The 26,151-nt window shown below is 39.9% G+C and overlaps 1 protein-coding gene across 1 annotated transcript in view; it reads left to right on the top strand.

Annotated features, from left to right (window-relative positions):
- Window positions 1–4,240: 4,240 nt before the first annotated feature.
- Window positions 4,241–26,151, top strand: part of MYBPC1 (myosin binding protein C1) — a gene marked incomplete at its 5' end in the record, with an annotated part of 73,550 nt that continues 51,639 nt past the window's right edge. The window contains 10 exons of the mRNA XM_047785796.1: window positions 4,241–4,268; window positions 6,690–6,758; window positions 7,870–7,938; window positions 8,743–8,784; window positions 16,896–16,934; window positions 17,625–17,660; window positions 19,295–19,405; window positions 22,251–22,399; window positions 22,867–22,984; window positions 24,769–24,820. Of these exons, the coding sequence (XP_047641752.1) occupies window positions 4,241–4,268; window positions 6,690–6,758; window positions 7,870–7,938; window positions 8,743–8,784; window positions 16,896–16,934; window positions 17,625–17,660; window positions 19,295–19,405; window positions 22,251–22,399; window positions 22,867–22,984; window positions 24,769–24,820 (713 nt within the window). The remainder of the gene's footprint in view (window positions 4,269–6,689; window positions 6,759–7,869; window positions 7,939–8,742; window positions 8,785–16,895; window positions 16,935–17,624; window positions 17,661–19,294; window positions 19,406–22,250; window positions 22,400–22,866; window positions 22,985–24,768; window positions 24,821–26,151) is intronic.

The following is a 26,151-nucleotide window of genomic DNA, read 5'->3' as shown; positions in this document are numbered from 1 at the left end:
AGGCAAGAGCAGGCCCTGAGACTTCCGCGCAGGGGTTTGTTTTCAGTCTTTAAACCACGTGCTGCTTGGCCTTCACCCCACCTGGTGCCACGTCTCTCCAGATGTAGGACAGCTGGAATTCTTTGTTTCAAATGCCTTGAAAACTAAGGAGAGTTCTCCTCTCCTTATCTTTTCTGTCCCCCGGACTGATTGATTGATTATCTATTTATTTATATTGTACAAACTCTATAGTGCACATAAAATTCATCCAACTCAATTCTTATTGCCGTTTTACAGTAATAACTTCTGCCTCCACAAGGGTGGTAGTGGAGAAAGGAAGTGTAGTTCCATCCTCAGAGGCCAGCTTCTGAGTCAGCCAGACCTAGGACAGAACCTGGGTTCACCTTTCATGGGCTGTGGGACCCTGCGGGCCTCAGTTCCCATCTGCGAAATGGGAGTAGCTTTGGTACTGACTTCAGAGTGGGATAGGTTCAGCATGCAGTGGGTGCCGGTACATAGCAGTTATTTATTTATTCCTTCACCGACTGTAAAGTAATGGGGTTTCTATGATATTAAGGAGGAAAAGTTCTGGCTTTGCCTGCTCGCCAGACAGGCATGCATTTTCCTCCTTCCACTTGCCACAACCATCCTAAAAATGTGCCAGCACTAATATCCTATACTGTTTCTGTAGTTCTGATACAGTTGGCTGTGAACAATCGATGTTCTGTGGATTTGTTGGAAATTGAACTAAGTCCTTTAAATTCTCATTTTGGTTTGATTTGAGGGCTGTTTCATAAAACACTGAGGCTACAGATACAAGGGAAATGAAGAATTCACATTCCAGGCACACTTGACAGTTTCAGTGCGCAAGAAGGTTCTCTTTTATTTACTTGATTAGAATTCACCCTTGGCCTTTCTTCCAAAACAGAATTTTAAGCACCCCTGACTTCCTTCACAAAATAGGACTTTGTTTACACAGATGCTGAGAAAGCAATGGCCAATGTGATGGTTCAAACACAACCACCAAAGAAGCCCTGCTTAATTCTTTTTTATCAGTGCATTCTGCTTTAGTGTGTTTTTAGCAATAAAATGAGGTACCAGGGGGAAAGGAAGGAAGAAAAGATCTCTGTTTCATTGGGAGGGACAAGAAACAAATATTTGGAGACAGCTGGGAAATAATTTTAAAATAATCAGTGAATAAGGAGTGTATTAGGATTTCCCTGGAGGCCTAGTGGTTAAGGATTCAGCATTGTCACTGCTATAGCTGGGGTTTGATCCCTGGCCCAGGAACGTCCACATGGCATGGGTGTGGCAAAAAAAAAAAAAAAAAGAGTGTATTATGAGGTGGTCCATATGCCTGGGTCACTTTGCTGTGCAAGAGAAATTGGCACCACGTTGTAAGGCAGCTCTACTGCAATTTGAAAAAATGCATTTAAAAAAATAAGGTGTTCCAGAATGCCAAGAGAATACAGGAGGGAAGCAGAATGGAATAATCAGCTTCCAGAGTCTCAAGAGAAAGGTCAAAAAGACAGATCAAGATTGCCAAAGGGAAATTATGGTAACAGTTATTGCTGTCGATTATAGAGCTCTTTCTACATGCAGAAACAGTGCTATGCATTTTGTTATCTTATTATTCTTATTTCACAGACAAGGACACCAAGACTGATAGAACTTAAGGAATGGTTCCTGATTACACAACTAGAACATTGTAGAGTCAGGATTCGAACCTAGGTCTGTCTGACTCAATCATGTGTAGAGGAAGAGCAAAAGGTCTGTTGGGGAGAAGACCTTTCTCCTCGGTGGCAGAAAGTTCAGAAGGTGCAAAGAGAAACCAGCTCCAGAACAGAGAGGTCACTGGGGTCAATAAGAAAAGGGAGAGCCGGGAAGTGCCTGCTGACAATGGCTTTGACCTTTAACCTGATGACTGTGGATCTAATCTAGGAGGTAACTGGGACCCTCTTGGGTAAAATAACAAGATGAAATACGCTAGTGGCATAAGTAAACCTGCAGCGGTGAGAAAGAGAGACAGGCAGGCAGAGAACCTTGTCCTCAAGGGAGCCCAGGAGAGGTCCATGGGTGTTGAATGACAATGACCTCATCCAAAAGAGAGAGTCAAAGAAATTGGCTCCTTGCTCAGAATTCTGATACCCACGTCCAGCCACAGCTCACCCAGAGCCGAAAGGTCAATATTAGATTTCCATTTCTGCACTCAGGTCTCTGAAAATAAAATGCTTTGACTGAGGGGTTCATCTCCTAGTTGACACTGGCAGCAAAGATCCTTTCCATGACGTGGCGAAGGAATGAAAGCGTTTCTGGTGCGCCATCCGCGGGGCATTTGTGGCTTCACTGTGTCTTTAAACCACACCACATCCTGCCACGTTATCTTCTCCCGTCTGTAAGGTGACATGGTTTTTCCCCTTTGCCTATAGTTTCCTCTTCCTTAGTAAATAATAATATCCTTATTTATGGTCATCTGAATGAAAATACAGTGATTGTGGGTTTTTTGGTTATTTTTGTTTTGTTTTGCTTTTTAGGACCGCATCTATGGCGTATGGAGGTTCCCAGGCTAGGGGTGGAAATGGAACTTTAGCTGCCAGCCCACACCACTGCCACAGCAACTCTGGACCCAAGCCACATCTGTGACCTTGCAGCAATGCTGTTTCCTTAACCCACTGAGCAAGGCCAGGGATCAAACCAGCAACCTCATGGACACCATGTCGGGTTCTTAACCCACTGAGCCACAGTGGGAACTCCTGATTGTGCATTTTTAAACAATAAATTGGATGTTATACCCAGCACAGAAAATGAATGATGAAAGAAGACTTTGCGGTTTCCTGGCAGCCCTGTGACCCTGCTCTTATTTCTGTGGTAGTGCAGGCTGCCCCTTGTTCTGTCTCATCCCAGCCTGCATAGACTAAAACCGGGCACCTGGCCTGCACCCAGGAATGACTCTGGAGCCACACTGCTTGTTGTGAGTTATTGTGCTCTTTGCTCGGGAAGAGACACTTGTGGAATAAATGTGGAAAATCCTAGAGGTCTGGACAAAGACAAGGCTCCTGGGATCTCACAGTGTGTCTATACTACAAAAAATTTTCTAGGAGTTCCCTAGTGGCTTAGCAGATTAAGGACTGGAGTTGCCATTGCTATGTCTCAGATCACTGCAGGGGCACAGGTTCGATCCCTGGCCCAGGGAACTTCCACATGCCATGGACGCAGCCAATAAAAATAAGAATAAAACTTTAAAAAAACAAAACCCCTTTCCTTTGGCATTTATTAATGAAACAGAAAATAATTTAAAAAGAGATCACCTTTATTAACTGCCTCTTTGTGCCCTGGAGTTAGGAGGAGCTGGTTAACCATCACTAATTCCCTATTCTAGGTACCCCTGGGGATTTAGCAGGGGAAATTCCATGCCACTGGTCATAGAATATGCCTTTATCTACTTGGACATAGTATATTCTTTAATAGGAATAACATTTTAAAACGCATTTCACTGCCAGATTGCTCTATAATTCTGGATATCCAAAGCCAGGTATAAAACCTTAAAACCAGGGCTCTGAAACTTTTGGATACGTGTAGGTGGAAATCTACTCCAGGCATATGCACTTCCCGATATGACGGTGACTGTGAAGGCAGTTGATGCTGTTTCCCAGGGAACAGTGGTTTGCCTTGTAATAAAAGCGCTTTGCCTTTGCAAAGCCAGAGGACACGGGTCTTTCCATCATTCCGAAAGCACATCCCATGAGGGCAGATGGTGTCTCTTGGGGAAAGCGGTGTCTCATCTACGGAGCATCTTAGGCTCTAACGGACATGCTTGACACACACTGTGTCTCATTTCATCCCCATAGCAATACTCTGCACATGAGGTAGGTGGTGGTGTGCCCATTTTCCAGAGAGAGAGAAACAAGTTCAGTGCCATGAAATGCCCGGCCTGCTGCCTGAGGGGATAACTAAGTGGGAAAATGTCCAGATCCCCATTTTAGCCATGCTCTGTCCATCACGACAGCGTACCCCTCAGGAAATCTACTTATCTTCAGACCACCTCTAGATCCCTGCCTCGCATCAGACACCGAAAGGTGTGTGTCTTGGGTTGAGGCTTTTCCTGTGCCCCTGCGCTTGCCAGTGCAGGGAAGAGGGCTGCCTGGCGGTGAGCACAGCCTGGGGCTGGGGAAAGGAGCTTTTCTCAGGATAAGTGAGACTCATGTGTCTATTACTCTTTCCATTTCTAGAAAATGAAGTACCGGCCCCAGCCCCAGCCCCAGCCCCAGCCCCAGCTCCACTCCCAGGAGGTAAGTAAAGACATGGCCTTATGTGTTTGGGCTGCACATGCAGAATATCCAACCAAGCAGCATGACTTGGTCTCCACTGAAGCTGTGAGCTTTAACCCAACATCCATGGAGAAGCTGATTAACTGCAGTTGTCACAGGTTTATAACAACAATAATACATTGTGCTTATATAACTTCCTTAGGTTGATCTGGTTTGGATGGCATGTCATATGCTTATAAAATCTTTGAAGTTATGCCAAGTTATGCCAAATCTTTGAAGTTACACCCATGTGGAGGCTGAAGGGTTAACAGCGCTTTTTCACACGTAGGTAAAGGTAAACAAAGCCCACATCTTCCTTGTGACAGTGGGGTGATCCTACCCCAGTCCTGGAGGAGGATGAGTGGCCCTTTCCTTACTTGAACTGTGTCACCAACGAGCACCTCCAGAAACTCCTCGGGGAATTTCCAGGCCTCTGAGGCTCAGCATCAGACAAGTTCTCCAGTCCTTTGTACCCTGTTGTCCAACAGGCGGCAACAAAAAAATAAGCAATAAAGAGTCCCACTGAACTCCTTGGCAGGTAGAGGTGATGTCCAGTAACACAGTAGGTGATTGTGTTCTTAGATACCCTGCTTCTATACCCGCATACATCTAAGGAAAAGGACAGGATTGGAAGAATGGCAAACCCAAGTGGAATCCCCAGAACCATTTGCCCAGCCACAGGGCCACCAGGGTGAAGGCAACCAAAAGTATGTGCATTGTCCCGTGAAGACCCCAAAGTGCTCTCTCTTATCACTTCTCCTCCTCAAGCAGAATGAGAAAACTGGCAGCCAATCAAGAACTCGCCACATGCTCTTTAGCACACGTACAACTCTGTCCTAACCCTTCAGAAGGATACAGAGCTACCCACCAGATACTGATTGATAGCTACCCAGCAAAGGTACCATACCAAATGTGGTAGAGAAACTCTTAAGGAGAAAAAATTTCCCTGTATCAGGTTGCTTACAGCCAAGTAGAAAATAAAATATAAAATATAGCCCAGAGAATAATTAGGTAAGATGCAAACACTGTATGGAAACATCAGACAGTCCTGTGAGAACCTTACTGGGCAGTATGTGATTTTATGTGCAGGTTATTTGAACGGACTCTGTAGTATGAAGCCAAGGAGGTCCCTGTAGACCAATCCAGCCTAAGCGAAAGCCAGAAATAAGGCTGCAGTTGCTGGTGATATTTTTGCACAGAAATTTATAAGGGAACATGAAGCAGTCTGTTCTAGAGATTATTTTCAGGAGGGCAGTGTAAGAAATTTAACTGCACATAGGAGTCCCCTTTGTCCCTAGATTCACGCACTTCAAATCCTTATATTGTATAGAAGGGTACTGCTCTGTGTTGAAATAAATGAAGCAGGCTCAGTATTTCATACGAGTTCAAACAAGGGCAAGCTCAAGGTTCGTTTTCTTTCAACCCACGTGGATGTGCGACACTCTTCTTAGGAATGTCTTCTTTGGTCTGGTTCCTTCTTCCATACAGAGATGTCTTTTTGCCAGCCCTGAGTACATTGGGAACCTGCGGCCAGTTACAGACCTAACTTTTCCTTCTGTTCGTTAGATCAGCAGCTGTCACTGGGCCACTATAAAGCTTCCCGTGTTGTGCCATGTTTCATATTCATTATACAATCCTGACCTTCCGTTCCTAAAACAAGTCTTCTCCCAAACTCTGCTCACATTGTCCTTATTCATTAACTACGACTCAGATGTCTCTTCATCAATGAAAACAAAAAGAATTCATGGTTGAAATAATTCTTCTCTTACATTCACCACAAGTCAGACACTATTTGCAGGTGTGTCAACTAATATGGATTCTAAACAGGGAGAGAGGCAAACCAGGAGGTCTCCACTGACAAAATCTGACGTTATTGCTCTTGTGTTACATTTCTTGCCAATCAACTCAACTGAGAAGATTAGTATGTGTATCAAAATATTTTCTGGAAACTGCTGGAATTGTAGACATTATACCCTGACTCTTTAATATCATCCAGAACTCCAAACTTTTGAAACTATTACCTAGGTCAAACTTTCTTAAAAATCTGTCCCTGGTTGGGGTCTAAAATGAGGCCCCACATTTTATACTCATTCCATGTTAGCATTCCAACGTGGTCTCAGCATAGCCAAGCTATTTTAACAAAATCTGTGCTGCATGTTTTTTTGCATCCTTTTCCCCAATGCGATCCAGCTTTATTAACTGCTTTTATTAAAATTTTAATGTGACTCTGTAATTCCCAAATTGATAATTCATGTATAGGGTAATAAATGAACATGTGGCATCATTTATAATCTGTCTTGCTGTCATTAATTTCTTCTATCCCCTCTCTACCCTGTTGCTCATCACACAGTAAAATGCTTTCTTTAAGCTACTTTTAAAAATGTGCTTGTACTTTCCACACAGAACCAAGTAAAGAGAAGGAGGCCGGAACTGCACCAGCAAAAGGGGAGGCCGGAACTACACCAGCAAAAGGTGAATTGGAGGGAGGGCAAGGGAGGGAATTCAGCAGAGTTAGAAGCAGAAGGAGCTCGGGGATGACAGCCACGGAGGCCCCATAGAATTTATTCGATGAGTTAACTGAGATTCAGATCTCTGTTCATCAATCAAAAAAAAAAAAAAAAAGAAAGATTCCTGGTTGAAACAATTCTTTTCTTACACATGCAAGTCCAATATCACTTGCAGGTATGTAAGCGAATATGGTTCTAAACAGAGAGACATGAAAACCAAAGGGTCGTAACTGATAAAATCTGATGTTACTGCTCTTGTGTTGTATTTATCACCATTCAACTCAACTGAGAAGATTAATGTGTGTGCCAAAGTATTTTCTTTGAAACTGCTGTACAATTGCAGATCTTATACCCTCGCTCCTCACTGTGATATTATCTAGAAGTCCAAACCATTGGAACCATTACAGGGGTCAAACTTTGTTAAAAAGGCTGTTGCTGATGGGGGTCTAAAGTGAAGTGACCCACATTTTATACTCTAACTCCACACCACTGTGTGACAACAGGGTCCCAGCTAAGCTATTTTAACAAAATCGGTATTGCATGTTTTATGTACACTTTTCCCCAACATGATCAGATTTCTTAACAGTTTTTATTAAGTTTAATATGACTCTATATTATAATCCCCAAATTCATAATTCATATATCACATAATAAATGAGTATGTAGCATCATTTATGATCTATCCTGCTGTCATTAATTTCTTCTCTCCCCTCTTTACCCAATTTTCATCCCACAATAAAATGCCTTCTTTAAGATACTTTAAAAAATGTGAAAAGAGGAGTTCCCGTCGTGGCACAGTGGTTAACGAATCCGACTAGGAACCATGAGGTTGCGGGTTCGATCCCTGCCCTTGCTCAGTGGGTTAAGGATCCCGCATTGCTGTGAGCTGTGGTGTAGGTCGCAGATGCAGCTCGGATCTGGCATTGCTGCGGCTGTGGTGTAGGCCGGCAGCTGTAGCTCTGGTTGGACCCCTAGCCTGGGAACCTCCATATGCTGCGAGTGCGGCCCTAAAAAGGACAAAAGACAAAAACAAAACAACAACAACAACAAAAAATGTGCTTGTACTTTCCACACAGAACCAAGTAAAGAGAAGGAGGCCGGAACTGCACCAGCAAAAGGGGAGGCCGGAACTACACCAGCAAAAGGTGAGTTGGAGGGAGGGTAAGGGAGGGAATTCAGCAGAGTTAGAAGCAGAAGGAGCTCGGGGATGACAGCCACGGAGGCCCCATAGAATTTATTGGATGAGTTAACTGAGATTCAGATCTCTGTTCATCAATCAAAAAAAAAAAAAAAGAAAGATTCCTGGTTGAAACAGTTCTTTTCTTACATATGCAAGTCCAATATCACTTGCAGGTATGTAAGCGAATATGGTTCTAAACAGAGAGACATGAAAACCAAAGGGTCGTAACTGATAAAATACTGATGTTGTATTTATCACCATTCAACTCAACTGAGATTAATGTGTGTGCCAAAATATTTTCTTTGAAACTGCTGTACAATTGCAGATCTTATACCCTCGCTCCTCACTGTGATATTATCCAGAAGTCCAAACCATTGGAACCATTACAGGGGTCAAACTTTGTTAAAAAGGCTGTTGCTGATGGGGGTCTAAAGTGAAGTGACCCACATTTTATACTCTAACTCCACACCACTGTGTGACAACAGGGTCCCAGCTAAGCTATTTTAACAAAATCGGTATTGCATGTTTTATGTACACTTTTCCCCAACATAATCAGATTTCTTAACAGTTTTTATTGTTTAATACGACTCTATATTATAATCCCCAAATTCATAATTCATATATCGCATAATAAATGAGTATGTAGCATCATTTATGATCTATCCTGCTGTCATTAATTTCTTCTCTCCCCTCTTTACCCTATTTTCATCCCACAATAAAATGCTTTCTTTAAGCTACTTTTAAAAATGTGCTTGTACTTTCCACACAGAACCGAGTAAAGAGAAGAAGCCCGGAACTGCACCAGCAAAAGGTGAGTTGGAGGGAGGGAGAGGGAGGGAATTCAGCAGAGTTAGAAGCAGAAGGAGCTCAGGGATGACAGCCGTGGCGGCCCCACAGATTTTCTCTGCATTATCTTTCATCAGTGTGGTTTAAAGTTCTTCCTTTGCATCTTATCTGCACAATCCTTTCAGCATAATGACGAAGTGCTTTGATCCGTTTTCATTACACACATTTTTAAAAGAAAAGCAACCGTGATTTAAAAAAAGATCACGAGCACTTGTTGACGTGCCAGCAGATTAACTGGTAGTTTCCAAGTTTCCATGTGCATGTGAAAGAAAAGAGGTGTCTGGTCGTCTTGGGTTTACACCAATTTGGAAAATTATCTTGATTAGCCAAATTTTAAAAAAAATGGAAAGTTTTCACATAACTGTGTAAACTGTTTCAGGTTTCACTAGTTATTTGAAAACTAGCATCTCATTTGGAAACACTGTGTGATCATGCAGATTTGTATAGTGATTTATATAGAGGGACAATACCACATTAAGCGAACATTATGTTCCTCCTTATTGAATTGGAAACTTATTCCTATAATATTATTCTATTTTCACTTTATATAGAGATAGTCCTCCTTTAGAAAGTGAATAATCTTTATTACATCCTGCTGTGGATCCATGAAATCCTAATTCCTTTCTCTCCCCATGGGGAAAGTCGTCATTACTCACCATTTGTCTTAAGTCAAGGAGCATTAGTCTTCTATAGAAGAAAGTTTTCACAAAGGTAGACGTGACAGTTTTGCTTTGTATGTTTGTATCATCCTTTAAAAAGTTCATCTTTTACTTGTGCAATGTATAAGAGAGTTTAGATTCTGGAATAACCCATTATTTCCTGACTATAATAAGACTTTTTTTTCTTGATACCACTCAAAAGCATGTCAAGTATCTTTTTGTTTTTACCATGTCATACATCATTAAGTCATTCCTATGATATTATTTCCACGCCAAATGTTAGCAAAATACTTCTCTTTTTATTTCTTTCAGTATATTGAACCATTTTTCTTCAGTTAACTTGAACTTACAGCTCTTATATATGAACACATAAGGTAGTACACTCACTTTGTCCTTGACCTTCAGTGGCTCCCATGGATAGTAAACATGAATGCTGATCCTGGGCACAGGAGCCAAAATCTGAAGGTTATTTGCTTATGGAATGCAGACAGCACAAACTCCTAGAACTCCTTCCATGAGATGGGTTCAAGGAGGTTTGGACATCCTGGCTGAAGTCATTGTAACACTAGACAGGGATGATGGCATACACCTCTGTTTCCAAATTTGGAAAGGTGCTTAGACCAGGTGTATGGCTCAACCAACAGAGTAGATGATGTAATCCCAGGAGGCAAGCTGTCAAAATTTAAACAAAGCCTGTGCCTGACCCTTAATCAGAAAAGTCACATTATATTTGTATACTTAAAGGAGAAAACGCCTTTCTGTAAGTTAAAATCACTCAGGCAACCCATCAACCAGTCTACCGTCCACAAAATCTGTTTTCTTTGTGCAGAATACAATATAATGAAAGAGCAAGGCCAAATGACCAAGAAGGGCATCCTGAGATTAGTAGAACTTTTATTCTGACATTTGCAAAAGTCAAGTCCTGTGCAGTCACATGCCCAGGTATATAAACTGCCATGTATGTATTTGTTCTACATGCCTAGGGAGCAGATCAGTCTAGGATAGAAAGTGACATCCCTAAATAACGAAGGCAGAAGTTATTTTTAAATACACAGTCATTTTCAACGATTACTTACTTTCATCAAGGACAGGAAAATTTCAAAGAAAATGCGTGTGTGAAAAGTGGACACAGTAGTCATTGCTATATGTATAGCCTTGGCTGAAGAAGTCTTGCATGAGCGTGAACAAGATTGACAGGTGCAGCAGATTTTTCCTCCAGTTTATACTAGAATCCCTGTCCTTTATCCTCCCCCAATCCCCAGTCCATCTAATTGTTTTTGTAACCATTCAGTTCAAGTGTCACTCTTTTGTGTATCTTTCTCCTGACCATCCTAATTCCCTTTCCCTTCCCCTTCTTCCTCTTAATTTCTCTTGAACTGTTTGCCTCTGTCATTAAATCACTCTTTTCTCCACTGAATCACATATTAGTGGTTCACCCCTTTTCCTAACAGGTGGTAAACTTTGTGATGTTCAGGCATCGTGTCTTAACACGTCTTTGGGCCCCTCAGCTCATTTCTTCCAGCATCTGGCAGAGAGCCTCCTATGGCAATCTCTTAATAAACACCCATAGAACGAACGAACAATTGAATTTCCCTGCTGGCTTAGCTGTCCATCTTGCAGAGTGGTAATCTAGATAGATGTTTTTAAAATTTTTAATTAGAATATAGTTGATTTATAGCATTGTGCCAATTTCTGCTGAACATCAAAGTGACCCAGTCATATAACACACACACACACACACACACACACACACTCACACTCACACACACACACTCCCTTTCTTATATTATCTTTCCATCATGGTCTATCCCAAGACACTGGACATTGCTCCCTGTGATACATAGTAGGATCTCATTGCTTTCTAGATAGAGTTTTACTTCCAGTTGCTGGGCAGGAGGATGAATCTCCTATGCATACTTTTAGTCAGTAAGTTTTGAAGTGGGACACCAGTGCCGTGTATTATGTGTGCGCCTCCTTAGGACAGATGGATGATACAAAATCAGTTCACTTAAAGCTATTGAAAATAGTCATGCCTGCATACAGAGCATTTTTAGGACTTTAGTTAGTGCCCTAATTAGTTGAGGTATATTCAAATAATAGTTCTAAGACTCTCATTATTAAGAACATCATTCATAGCAATGCAATCTTAATATCTTTCGCAGGTTACCAGAATCATTTTGCAACAGCCTAGAAATGCTCAGAAAAAAATTTTTGTATCTGCAGAATGTTGCTTGTTTCTTATACTAACCCTTAAAAAAATTTTTATTGGACTGTAGCTGACTCACAATGTTGTGTTAGTTTCAGGTGTACAGCAAAAGTGAATCAGTTATACATATATCCATTCTTTTTCAGATTCTTTTCCCATATAATTTATTACAGCATATTGAGTAGATATCCCTGTGCTATACATGATATTAATCTTATAAGCAGTATTTGTGGTTAGATTTGCCAACTTTTTACACTCATTGAGAGTCTCTGATAAATAGCTGATTTCTCAGGAAGGGGTTTATTATTTGTTTGTTTGCTTGTTTGCGTCCATCCATGTATCCTGTTCTTTAATGCCGCTCACTGTGTCTTAGAATTGAGGCACTAGGGATGACGATAAAGAAATGGGTTTAACCAAACAACATCAGAATTTAGATATGCAAATCCCTTTCAGAGTGATCATCCTGGGAGGTAATGTCCTTGTAAAAAAAAAAAAAATGCTGCATAGTTTATAATTCTTCCAGAATAACCACAGGTAACAAATCAACGGGAAGGGAAGTACAGATATTTTCCATATTCTCAGTGAGACCAAAGATCGGCCTTCTAGTCTCACATTCATTTATTAGTCTCAAGGATTCACTGAATGTTGACTATGTACCAGGTTCTGGTCTGGGCACTGGGTCCTGCACCCCTAGAGCTGACTTTAGTGACTTAGGGAGCTTTAGAGAGCAGAACCACCACCAGTACCTTATCATTGTGTAGTCTATTGTTTGTTTGTTTGTTCATTTGTTTTGTTTTGTTTTTGTAAGCTCGGTTGAGATAGTGACTGCCTCTTTCTTTCTTCCAGAAAAATAACTGCCTTTGGTAATTGCTACTATGGAAGTAAAAACTTTCTTTTCCCAGGCATGGTCATTATCGTTACCACAAACTAGCACGGATGAACCTTGTGCATATTAATGATCTCGTAACTTGAAATGAAGAGTCTTTCTTTTGGCATGAATGTGGTTGTCAGGTGAGGAAGTGAGTCAGCAGAAGTTCCAGCAAATTTCTCTTAAGTAATATGATTTTTTTAAATTAAAAGAATGATTAATTTTTTTTTTCTTCATTTAGGTCCCTTTACAACGGCCATAACATTATCTTGGTACTTCTTACATCATGCTAAAACATTTTCGTGTCATTTTATCTTTAGGTATCAGATAATCAACCATCTACAAAAATGTCTCTGTACTTTAGGAGTCTAACTGCATGATTTCTTTGTAATAAACTTTATTAAAAATTAATATCACATCTCAATTTTAAAACACAACCATTATAATATGCAACATTGATTTTATAGATGGGGGAGTAGAAACTCATTAAATAAACCTTTATTTATGGTAAGATGAATCCTGATTTCAGAAGAATCAATGCACAAGACATGTCTTCTCATTCAGAAAATAAGACAAATTCATCAGTGCCTCAAAACATGATGCGTTAATGTTAGAAGTTGGTCTTTATTGCCTTCCATATGTGGTGATTGTTGTTGCTGTTGTTATTTTGGTAACGTATGCCAACATTTACCACAACTGATTACCCTCCTTTAGGAATTCCTAAATTCGTCTAAATCAAACAAGGTATTGTATCTGTATTTAACTGAGGTTTGCTGACAGGACATTTTAATTTTATATGCTTTTATTCTAAAATCTCCACAATTGTCCCAACTAAGGATAATTTTAAGAATGAATTTCAGAAGACAATTTAAATCAACCATAGGTAAACATTATTTTGTACTCAAGACAGCCTGGAGAATTTTTAAGAATGGATATATTCTACCATATCTGGAGTTTTCTCCCTCACATTCCAGATTTCATTCATGTGGACCCCCTCCCCCCAAATTCCAGTCTTGTAATATGAGACCAAGACCAAGTTCTTTCTCCACTTTCCAGGCATTCGTCTCTGGGAACTTCAGTGCTGAAAGAATTATTTTTATGATTTTACAAATGCTATTTTCCCATGACTTAAAGACACCTAAATTCCTACTTTGATTAATTCCCCTCCTACGTAGCTAGGGAAGACAGCTCTGTGGCTTTCAGTCTGTGGTGTCATGTAGGCTGTATTCTAAAGTGCCAAAAGCGAATGTTTAAATTGCGGTCACTTTTAAGTATAAAACAATGTAACTTACATACTGCATTTTTTGTTTTGTTTGAGAATGTCCCTCGAATGATGCCATGGCTTTATATATGTGATGATGGATTAGGCACAACCAGAAGGATTTGGATACTCAGTTTCCCTTCTAGCAGTAGAACCTGTTTTTCCCTGGTGAATAAGAATGATTAAATCTTTCATTCTCATCCAACTCAACCAAATTCAACCACACAAATTTTCAAGAATTTCAGGTCAGAACCCAACATCCTAACTACGTTTCCCAATCTAAAGGGATGACAAGACCAAAGCTACTTTCAAAAGAAGGGAAACAGTAAATATTGTCCCTTATCAACTGTATTTTCTAACACTTCAGTGAATTCGAAGACATATGTACAATAATGCATATATTGCCCATTGAGAAGTAATGGCTGTTTGGAGGTAATGTCGGATTGTCTAGAGTAATATGTATATAATTTGCTTTTTAGGGCCTCACTCACGGCATATGGAGGTTCCCAGGCTAGGGGTCAAGTCAGAGCTGTAGCCTCTGGGCCACGCTACAGCCACCGCAACCAGAGATCTGAGCCGTGTCTGCAACCTACACCACAGCTCATGGCAATGCTGGATCCTTAACCCACTGAGCGAGACTGGGGATCAAACCGCAACCTCATGGTTACTGTTCGGATTTGTTTCTGCTGTGCTGTGATGGGAACTCCTAGAGTATTATATTTATGATACTTTGAAGCACTGCCTTAGTACATGGTGACTTCGTAGTCTAAAATAGTTGTGCATATCCCACAAAGTGTCTTGAAACTTAGCGAACTTTTAAACTACTCACCCGCTGAATTTTTGCTTAAAAATTGCTCCTATTTTCATTTTAGTTTTGTGAAAATATATGAATAGTCTTTCCAATCATTTCACATAAACAATTAACTCAAAGATTTGTCAGGCACTGTGGGTAAGTGACCACCAAACGTGTAAAATGAAGCGTTCATTTGACTCAAAATTGTTCTAGTTTCTAGATTGTGTACACTAAAGGCAGCTCCTTTCTAGGATTGATTTGGGTTTTAAAACTTCATTTCCAAGAATTTTTATGGAACTTTAGATCAAGATTCTTTATATTTTAGTGAATAAAAGCCTTTGCATAGGATAAAGGATACAGTCCTACATGCCAAGTTAAATGTGTGGCAAATAATATAGAAAAAATGCAAGGTATTTTATTTTTGGTTATGTAAAATTTTAATTATATAGCCATCTCCTGAAATACAGAATTTCCCTGAGAGCTGAGAAATACCTATACTTCCCCAAAATGCATGATGTTTTGAAAGTTAGTGGATACTCCAGGAGAAAAGGATTCAAATGTGAACTACGTTCGGGAAATGGTAAATAACTATCATTTCTGATCTCCACCCTCAGTGCCAACACTGAGCATACCGAAGGTTCTGAGATACCCTACAGTAAACACACAAATAATACAGTAAAACAGAAGCACTTAACTTTATTCAGCCTAACCTTTTTTTTAATCCTATTGAAATATAGTTGATTGACAATGTTGTGTTAGTTTCAGGGGTACAGCAAAGTGGTTCGATTATACATATAAATACATATACATTCTTTTTAGATTCTTTTCCATTATAGGTTATTAGAAGATCCTGAGTATAGATCCCTGTGCTATTGTCAAGAATTTTTTTATTAAAGTGTAGTTGATTTGCAATGTTGTGCCAATTTCTGCTGCTCAGCCAAGTGATCCAGGCATTGGAATTTTTTTAAAGCACTTTGAAAAAAATTTTTCTTGGAGTACTGTTGACTGATAATGTTGTGTTAGTTTCAGGTGTGCATCAGAGTGAACCAGTTATACATATATCCGTTCTTTTCAAATTCTTTTCCCATACAGTTAGTACAGAATATTGAATAGATTTCCCTGAAAGCACTTTTGAATTAACAGTCATGTGTGTTTGTTTCCTGTATCCTATTTTATGTGGTCACTAAAATTTGCATTTTGAAACCCACAATTATTCTAGTATTTTAAGTGCAATGATTATTATTATTTACACTAACACTAGTCTTCATGCTTTTTGAGAAAGAAGCAGAGGTTCAGATAATACCAATTACCTATTTAAGCATCTAAAATGTAAAGACATTTTGAAATTCACACATTTTAGAAAAGTGGAATATTCAGTGTCTTTGCACAAACACTGCAAGGCATATTTTGAATTTTACAGATGTTTACAGGTAAGCATTTTTCAAATTATACAGCTTTGCCCAATGCCAATATAACTTTGGGGAAAAAAAAGATAAAATTCCTACAATAATTATTGGTTGACTTAGTAAGTATGACAAACTGATTTAATGTTGACTTTTTTTTGTCTTTTGTCTTTTTTTAGGGCCACACCCGCAGCATATGGAGGTTCCCAGGCTACAGGTCGAATTGGAGCTGCAGCTGCTGACCTACATCACAGCCACAGCAACGGGGGATCCGAGGAACACCACAGCCCACGGCAATGCCAGATCATCAACCCACTGAGCGAGGCCAGGGATCAAACTCCCATAGATGCTAGTCTGGTTCGTTAACCACTGAGCCATGATGGGAACTCCTAATGTTGACTTTTGTGTCCTAAATGTAGAAGGGGAATTAATGATGAGGTTTTCTGAGGGGTATTGAGTTCTCAAATAGTACAAAAACATATATGCTTTTATGTCTGTGTCCAAATGAATGTGGTACATGAGCTAGGCTGTCCTTGACTTTAGCTACAAAGTACGAACTTGCATACCACCTCCACCGCTTATTTCATCAAGGTTAGATTTTTAGCATTGATTTTTTTCCCCAATCTCATAAAATGTTTGCATAGAGTACCATTTTTAAAGCTACTTTCGATGGGATTACCCAACTCTCTCACCCTTTTATTTATTTTTCTCTTTTGCCTGGAATGCTCAAGTATAATTTTTCAGCTGCCACATCTTCTAAGGTTTATGCATCACTTGAAAGTGTTGTGTGTAGTTTCTCTTCTTCTTTTCCAGATTTCTCTTTTCTCAGGATGCTGGGGATGAAGTCCTTTTCTCCTTGATTTTTCATTCCTCTTTCTTATTTCAGATGAAGAGGAAGCCTCCCCGCCTAGTACCCTGCCTCCAGGTTAGGATGATTCCAACCCTTTCCCCTACTTTGTACTTTATTATTAATTGATGGTAAAGATAACAAAATGGTAGGAGCATCTTGATGAGACAGTGCTCAGAGCAAGACCCAGGTCTTGCAGGTGCCTGAGAGAGAAAATGTTGACTTTAATGGCAATGTTTTTTAACACGAGAAGCTTCTTAAAATTTTTTATTATAGTTGATATACAATATTCTGTCAATTTCTGCTGTACAGCAAAGTGACCCAGTCATATACTCATTTTCTCATATCATCTTCTATCATGTTCTGTCACAAGTGATTGGATACAGTTCCCCAGGCTATGCAGCAGGACCTCACATGAGAAACTTTTTCAAAAGAGGCTCTTTGGGTGAAATCAGTAAGAGTAGTAACTCTTGGGTATAAATTTGGGAAGCAAAAATATTTGTCTTTTACTTCCAGCTCTATATTCTTTTCTCCTGTTCCTTAGATATTTGGATTCATTTATTTTATTATTGTTTTTTTAAGTAAGACACATTCTTTTCATGGATGCTTTCATAGTTGAAGCTCTACGGATTTTCCATCCAAGCCAGCTTCTAGATTTTTTTCTCTCCATCATCAAAAGAGACAGGATTAGGGGGATCTGAGAAGGTTGACGTCAACACTTCATTTTCTCCCTCCCCCTTGTATCATCCAATCACGCTTTCCTTTCAGGTTTGAGTAGTCGGGCCCTGGAAAGAAAAGATTCAGGTGAGCACATTCCTGAAGCAAGGCGTCTGACCCCATCCTAATACAGTCACCACTAATGAACTCATTTCTTAAAGCTGTATTTGATTCTAATCTTGGTTTTATTCAGTTTGTAGCTTTCATAGCAATCTTTCATTACATTCATCTGACTAGAAAACTAATGTATTGAGAATTAATTTTGCATGATACACACACACACACACACACAAATTCAGGAATCTAGTCATGTATACCACAGGTTGGTTTGTTTTATTATCATTATATTTTTAACATTTGGCAAATACACAGAGATTAAGAGACTTAAATTCGCCATTCTCAGGATGTATTGACATTAGCTAATAATTCATATTTTATAGACATGTTCATACACTTGAAAGGACACCTCCAAATGCATCCCATTGTAGCCACGATTCTGTGAGGTTATTTATTCATTCAACAAATTTGTGTTGAGGGCCTGCTATGATCTTGCTACAGACCAGGCATTTTTGCAGACACTTGTAGATATAGAAATTAAAAAAAAAACCCTGTCCTCACATTCAAAACATTAATGGCCACTATTCACTATTACTAAAAATACTACAAATACACACTACCTAAAATTTTAACATCCACTTGGGTATTTTTTTTTTATTGTGTAATCATGGGATTACATTGCTTAACTTCATTGTGAAGATGATGGTCTTCTATGGATAGAAATACTAAGTATGATTGAACATGGGAACTAAAATAACTAAATCTACACTTTCTTCTTTTTAAGAAACATTAACAGGTAGAGCATTGGCAACCCATGCATTTTTTTTCCAGTTATTAAGTGGCTGAAATTGAACTTCTCTTTATTCAGCTCTGGGAGACAGTTTTCTCTCCTACCTTTCTCATTGGCATTGGCTGCTGATTAATACCACCTAAGCACCTGGAGTGCAAACTAGAAAATGCAAAAGAAACTTCATTTCCAGCTTGTCTGTCTTCATGGGAGAGACTCAAGTGTTTCTTCTTCCTTCTATTTTTCTAGTTTTTTGTTTTCCTTCTTTTCAGGATGCTACTAGATTGAAATGTGTGTCTGCAGGTCATGGTCTATTATTTAATCATCAAGCTATGACCACATCTATTCAACCCTAGTAGAATTATCTAATCATATAATAGTGAGGAATCTAGAAATATGAGGCCAGGCTTGGCTGTCCTCTCTCTCCTACTTGACCGGGAAACTGACCTATCCCTTTAGTCTTTTCCAACTCTGTTGTTACATAGACATGGCCTTACAGCCAGGCGCCTGAAAAAAATACTGTGAGTACTGCTCATAGCCTTCCCGCCATTATGTATCAGTTAGGGGACAGGCCGATTGGGAAACAAAAGATACTTGGCTGCCAGGAAAGAGTAACAACGTTCCTGAAAAGTTCTGCTATTTCTAGGAGTTAGAAAGCATTCCTTGATCCCATCGTGGAAGAAATATCCCTGTCAAATGGAACCTCTCCCTCTACTGATGGCCATAGGGGAGGTGGAAGGAAAGAGTGATGTTATATTTATCCAGGTTTATTAGACAAAGAGAAGCATCAGCGCTGATGAGAACAACAAACCCAGGTAAGTCTGCCTAAGAAGAGCCTGGCCCTGAAATGACGATTTTCCTCCCTTCTGCTCATTAGAATGGTCTGTTGGCGAACCACCTGCAGGGGAGGAACAGGACAAGCAGAATGCCAACTCTCAGCTGTCCACCCTGTTCGTGGAGAAGCCTCAAAGTGGAGAGGTGAAAGTTGGTGAGTGCCAAGCAGTAAATCTTGTTTGGTTTTTTTTTAAATAAAGATGAGGCGTTCCCCTTGTGGTTCAGTGGGTTAAGAATCACACTAGTATCCAGGAGGATGCAGGCTTGATCCCTGGCCTCACTCAGTGGGTTAAGGATCCCGTGTTGCCACAGCTGTGGTGTAGGTCATAGATGTGGCTTGGATCCAGTGTTGCCATGGCTGTGGCATAGACCTCAGCTGCAGCTCCAATTTGATTCCTGGCCTGAGGAATGCCATATGCCGCAGATCCAGCCCTAAAAAGAAAAAGAAAATGAAGATGAAATTCATATAACATAAGATTAATCATTTAAAAGTGAATGATCAGTAGCCATTAGTACACTCAACATTGCACAACCAAGTTTCAAAATATTTTCATCACCCCAGACAGAAACCCTGTATCCCATTAGGCAGTTATCCCTCATTCTCCCTCCCCCAACCCCTGGCAACCACTAATCTGCTTTGTCTCTGTGAATTTCCCTATGCTAGATATTTAATATAAATGGAATCACACAATGTATGATTTTTGTGTCTGGCTTCTTTCACTTAGCATGTTTTCAAGGTCTATCCATGTTATGGCAAGAATCAGTACTTCATTCTTTTTCATGGCTAAGTAATATTCTGTTGTATGTAGTAAATTCTGCCTTTTCTAATCTGAAAAAAAGTGAGTGACAGTTATCCTTTCAGTAGCATGTAGCTCACAGTACTTAAGTACTTGGACCCTGGGGCCAGGGTGGGTTCAAACCAGTTTCCTCATCTGTAAAATAGGGCTAATACTACCTGTGAAGTACTTTGAACAGTGCCTGGCATATCTTAAAGCTCTGAGCCAGTGTTTTCTGTCATTACCACACACCTCATTCTGTAAGATGATTATAAATCTGCACACACTGGATCATAATATGTAGTTTCTCAGAGGAAGCTGGTCAGACAGATGGCTCAACTTTGGAGATATTATTTCCAAAAGTATTGATTACACACCTCCTGTTGAACACTGAGCACAATATGTGCGCACTCAGAATTTATAGTCTTAATGACGGGAGCAAACAAGCAGATCATCACAAATTCAAGTGCCATGAAGAAAATAAACAGGTTGGCAATCTAGAGAATGACCCGGGGATTCAGGAATTTTAACTAAATGAATTTTTATAAGGAATATATTGTGATTAGAACTAGTCTTTGACACGCACCAAATATCACACAAATGAACACACTAGCTAACTACATTCTAAAATTACTTTTTTTCAGATCAAGAGTGTAGAAGCACACTGCATGTGAATGGAAATGTTCACTCCCCTCATGTTTCTGGAAAACACCAAAATGCTAGGCTGGCCACTAAGCTAGAATTTTGATGTCCTTTGGGTCTAATGAGTCAATACAAACAGGAGAGTTTTCTTCAAAAAGATCCATTATATTTAGTCATATGCCTATAATTCCCAACTTGCCATCATTTGCCTAATAAAAAGGATGGAAACAAATCCATACATATGTGGTGTGTGTTTTCCCATTTTTTTATTTCATTTTTTCCATACACATGCATACATTGGAGATACTGTGGATTTGGTTCCAAACCACCACAATAAAGCAACTATGACTATAAAGCAAGCCCCCCAATTTTTTTGGCGTCCCAGTGTATATGAAGTTTTATTTATACTATATTGCAAACTATTAAGTATGCAATAATGTTATGTCTTTTAAAAAAATGTACAGGAGTTCCCACTGTGGCCAGCGGTAATGACCCTGACTAGTATCCATGAGGATGTGGGTTAAATCCCTGGCTTTGCTTAGTGGGTTAAGGATCTGGTATTGCTGTAAGCTATGGTGTAGGTCACAGACACAGCTTGGATCTGGCATTGCTGTGGCTGTGGTCTAGGCTGGTACCTGCAGCTTAATTCGATCCCTAGCCTGGGAACCTCCACATGCCGTGGGTGTGGCCCTAAAAAGACATACATACACACAAAAATGTACATACCTTAATTAAAAATACTTTATTGGAGTTCCTGTTGTGGTTCAGCTAGTTAAGAACCCGACTATATCCATGAAGATGTGGGTTCAGCGCCTGGCTTTACTCAGTGGGTTAAGGATCTGGCATTGCCACAAGCTGTGGCTAGGTCACAGATGCAGCTCAGATCTGGTGTTGCTGTGGCTGTGGTATAGGCCTGCAGCTGCTCTAATTCAACCGCTAGCCCAGGAACTCCCATATGCCACAAGTGCGGCCATGAAAAGAAAAAAAAAAAAAGAAAAAAAATGTTATTGCTAAAAAGTCCTGGCCATCATCTAAACCTTCAGTGAATCATATTTTTATATCAACATCAAAGATCACTGATCACAGCTCATCATAATAAATATAGTAATAATGAAAAAGTGTGAAATATTTTAATAATTACCAAATGTGACACAGAAACATGAAATGAGCAAATGCTGTTGGAAAAATGACACAAATAGATGTGCTTGATGCAGGGTTGCCACAAACCTTCAATTCATCTTAAAAAAAAAGTGCAATAAAAAAAGTGCAATAAAATGAGGTGTGCCTGCATATTTTATCTTATCCATATAACATTTCTTTGGATTCCAGATGAAATGTATTTCCACTGATTTCCCCATTGCTCTTTTTCTGTTCCATAAGCCTCAAAAGCAGAAGTTGGAATATCCTGAGAGTTATGGTACTCATAAAAAAAAATGTCAGGGCAGTTTCATTGCTCAGTTCCAGTAGTGCCAGTAACATCATAGTCTATGCAGTGTTGTCCTCTGTAACTCCTTCCAGGCAAGAGCAAAACAAGCCACAGTTGTCAAACCACAGTCTGAATTACTTGCACTTTTTCCCTAGGTGAAAATATCACCTTTATAGCCAAAGTCAAGGCTGAAGATCTTCTTAGAAAGCCCACTGTCAAATGGTTCAAAGGGAAATGGATGGACCTGGCCAGCAAAGCTGGGAAGCATCTCCAGCTGAAGGAAACCTTTGAAAGGCATTCTCGGGTATGACCCTGACCTCCTGCTGCAGGGGCTCAGCTAGCTCATTCCTTTGTGTGCGTAAAAGGTCATTTTCAAAGGTTCAGCTTTATAAAAATTTGCATGTAATTTTATTAGGACGTTGACAACATATAGTCTTAAAAATGTATTGGAGTATAGTTGACTAACAAAGTTGTGTGAGTTTCAGGGGTACAGCAAGGTAAATCAGTTCAGCTTTGAGAGACTTCAGTCCCAGAAAATCCATGGAGTTACTACTCCTAGTGTTTGTACTTCAGTGTGGTTGCCCTGCTGTGCCCAGTGGCTTCAGAGCATGGCACTGACCCCCTCCTATACTGAGAACACTGCACTGGAATCCTCAGATACCGACACATCTTTACGCCAATGCTGAGGAATTTGGGAAAGAACTGCAATGTGATGGCCTCTTTCTGCCAGCCAGGTAGGGCTGAAATGTGTCCGGATGCTTTTCATTGCAGGTGTACACATTTGAGATGCAGATCATCAAGGCCAAAGAGAACTATGCAGGAAACTACAGATGCGAAGTCACCTATAAGGATAAGTTTGACAGCTGTTCATTCGATCTTGAAGTACACGGTAAGAGGGACTTGTAGAGTGTGACCTTTTTTTAATGGGCTATGAGGGGACAGAGGAAGATAAGGCCACTGATTACTATGAGATTTTTAAAATAAATTTCAAAAAATAAAAATAAATTTCCCTTTAAAACTGTGTTTCTGACTGTGGTAGTCTCAGCAAGCCTGCTGAATTCAATTGTTATGAGACAATTTAAAAATAGAATTGGGGGGAGTATATTGCTAAATATCTCTTGGCCATGCCATCTATATACCTTCAATCTCCCAGATAAGGGCTAATGTCATTTTGTTGTTGTTGTTGCTACTGAGTGTACCTGTTTGGTTGGGTCCTCTTGTTCCTGCTCAGGTTTGGGGGTAAGTTCATATAAGACAGTGATGTCAGGATACCCAGGCAGAAGGGAGGATTTCTCTTATAAAGACTAATGTCAGATGTGGAAGTTCTTTGCCTGTATGTTCTGTGTACTGCCAAGAGTGAATTTAATAGGAATAAATTAAAAATATATATGATAGATTGAGGGAAAAGCAACACTTTGATAAGTTTACAAAGGTAAAGCTGACTTGGCAGCAAAGATAATCAGCTTAAGATGAATCCAAAGTGTGATGTAGCTATAAAAGATTAAGCAGATATAATTTAAAAACAGAGCATTACAAGAGTTCTCGTTGTGGCTCAGCATGTTAAGAACCTGATATAGTGTCCATGAGGATGTGGGTTCAATCCCCGGCCTTGCTCAGTGAGTTAAGGATCTGGCATTGCCCAAGCTGCAGGGTAGGTCGCAGATGTGGCTCAAATCTGGTGTGGCTGTGGCTGTGGCATAGGTCAGCATCTGCAGTTCTGATTCAACCCCAAGCCTGGGAACTTCCTTATGCTACAGCCACAACCTAAAAAAAACAAAACAAAACAAAACCCAGAGCATTACAAATGTTATAGGATCTCAGTTTGGGAAGTGGTACTACTCTCTGCAGCAGGCTACTTGTTCCACATTTAGAGTGATGCCTTTGGCCCTGGGCACCATACCTCCTCTGGAATCCCTCATGGAATAGGGCAACCAGGAGGATGCAGCATCCAGAAATGACGCCCTTTTGAACTGGAATGTGTAGGTGAAGGAGGTCAGGCATTTATGACTCATTGTAAGCAGAGGAAAGGCTGTCACCCAGAAGAAGGACAAGGCCATTTTCCATGTCCTTGAGAAGGGTTTAGGCAAATTAAAGTAAGAAGATAGAAATTATGAGGAGGTGAATTTTGTCTTCATATTAGCCCTAGTCCTTCCATCAGAGCCATAGAGACACAACTGAAGGTCATGAGATTTCCATCCGAGAGCTATCAAGCAGAGGCTAGATGACCCTAGGTGGAGGTGCTGTCAAGATTTCCAAATTAAGCAGGAATTTGGTCCTGAGCGTTGCTTCTTCAATCTGGCCAGAAGCCAAGAATCACCTGAGGGGTTTTTTGAGAATGCTGATTTCTGGGTGCCCATCCCTGATCTGATGAGTCAAAATCTCCAGCAGGGAGATCTAGGAGCTGATCTCTTTTTAAGCTCCTGAGGTGATTCTCACGGTCAGGCGGGTGGAACCTGACACCCAGATGCAGTAACGCCTAAAGCACCTACATTGATGCTATGTGAGGGAAGAAGAGATGTGATGTCTCAGCAGCTCAGTGGTCCAGGAGGACATCTATCCTGCCTTCACCTGGCACCCTCTCCATCTGAAGAACCCTCACAGCCTGGAAAGGAGCTGACCACAAAACTGCCTTCTTAATGGGTATTTATTTTATTGTTTTCTTTCTTTTCCAAGAATCTACTGGGACTACTCCAAACATTGACATCAGATCTGCTTTCAAGAGAAGGTAACTTCAAAAGGGGAATCGAGGTAGCTTTTGTATAACATTCAAGTGGAGGATTTTCAAAACACAGTTTTCCCTTCCTCCTCTATATTCCAGATACGATCAACTTTTTCGCAGAAGTCAAACATAAATAAATAAATAAATAACATAAATATTCAAAAGTTAGTGTTCAAGAGGAGCCATAGGTTTGATGCCAAATCAAGTTTATACTGATCACTTGTAAGAATATTCTTGTCATAGTGAAGCTCCCATTTTGCAGGCTTCACCGTTGCTGTTTAAAGACACACTTTCTATTTATATGCAGCTTCTTCCTTATTGCATTATTTTCTACCAAATGGCCTGGAAAGATACAGAACAATGTACATCTCATATAGCATCAGTTAAGTAATGTCAGAAAACTTAATTGCATTTTATCTGGAAATCATTTATGGAGCTATCAAGCCATGTGCCCAGAAAACCACAACCAAGTAGCTGCTTTCTGAAGTTAGCACTATTTAAATATCGAATTCTCCTTAATGAAAGACTACTGAGTCCACCAGAATAAAGTACACTGTATAGGGTGTATCCACTATGGCTCAGCGATAACAAACCTGACTAGTATCCATGAGGACGAGGGTTCAATCCCTAGCCTTGCTCAGCGGGTTAAGGATCTGTCATCACTGAGAGCTGTGGTGTAGGTTGCAGACATGGCTTGGATCCAGAGATTCTGTGACTGTGGTGTAGGCTGGCAGCTATGGCTCTGACTGGACCCCTAGCCTGGGAACTTCATATGCTGCAGATGTGAACCTAAAAAACAAACAAATCAAAAAACACTGTAGAAAGGCAAAATATAAATGTTTGCTTGATTTATTTTGCAACCACCGTGGTAGAAAAATCAGAAGGTCAAGGAAGAAAAATGAAAAAAAATTTTCTAGTCTCTGAGAAATACAACTCTTCCTGCCATTATTTTACTCCCTATACTCAGTTCTTCTGAAATAGAAATTCATTAATGACAGCAAATTTTTATTTGGTTCTTAAGACTAAATCCACCTACAGTTTTGTTGGATAAGGAAAGTCATCCCAAACTATTGCAAAGCAATGATTTAGACTATTCATAAAAGGCACAGTTCCCTTCTAAATTATGAATAAATAAAAATTATAATTACTTTAAAAAGATATTTAGTATTTCCTGATCAATTATATTTTTAAGTCATAACTTTCAAATTCTCTCACCTTCTCTTCACCCCATGCTTGGCAAATGCATAGGTCAAAAACTACATCCATCCTACGTATATGTTAAGAGAAGGAGATGTTATGTACTAAGCGTTGTGCTTTAAGAGAATAGAAATGTGTTT

This window comes from Phacochoerus africanus, chromosome 7, assembly GCF_016906955.1.
Source record: "Phacochoerus africanus isolate WHEZ1 chromosome 7, ROS_Pafr_v1, whole genome shotgun sequence".
NCBI classification, from domain to species: domain Eukaryota; kingdom Metazoa; phylum Chordata; class Mammalia; order Artiodactyla; family Suidae; genus Phacochoerus; species Phacochoerus africanus.
The sequence above is the reverse complement of the archived record's forward strand: the minus strand, read 5'-3'. Positions and strand labels throughout refer to the sequence as shown.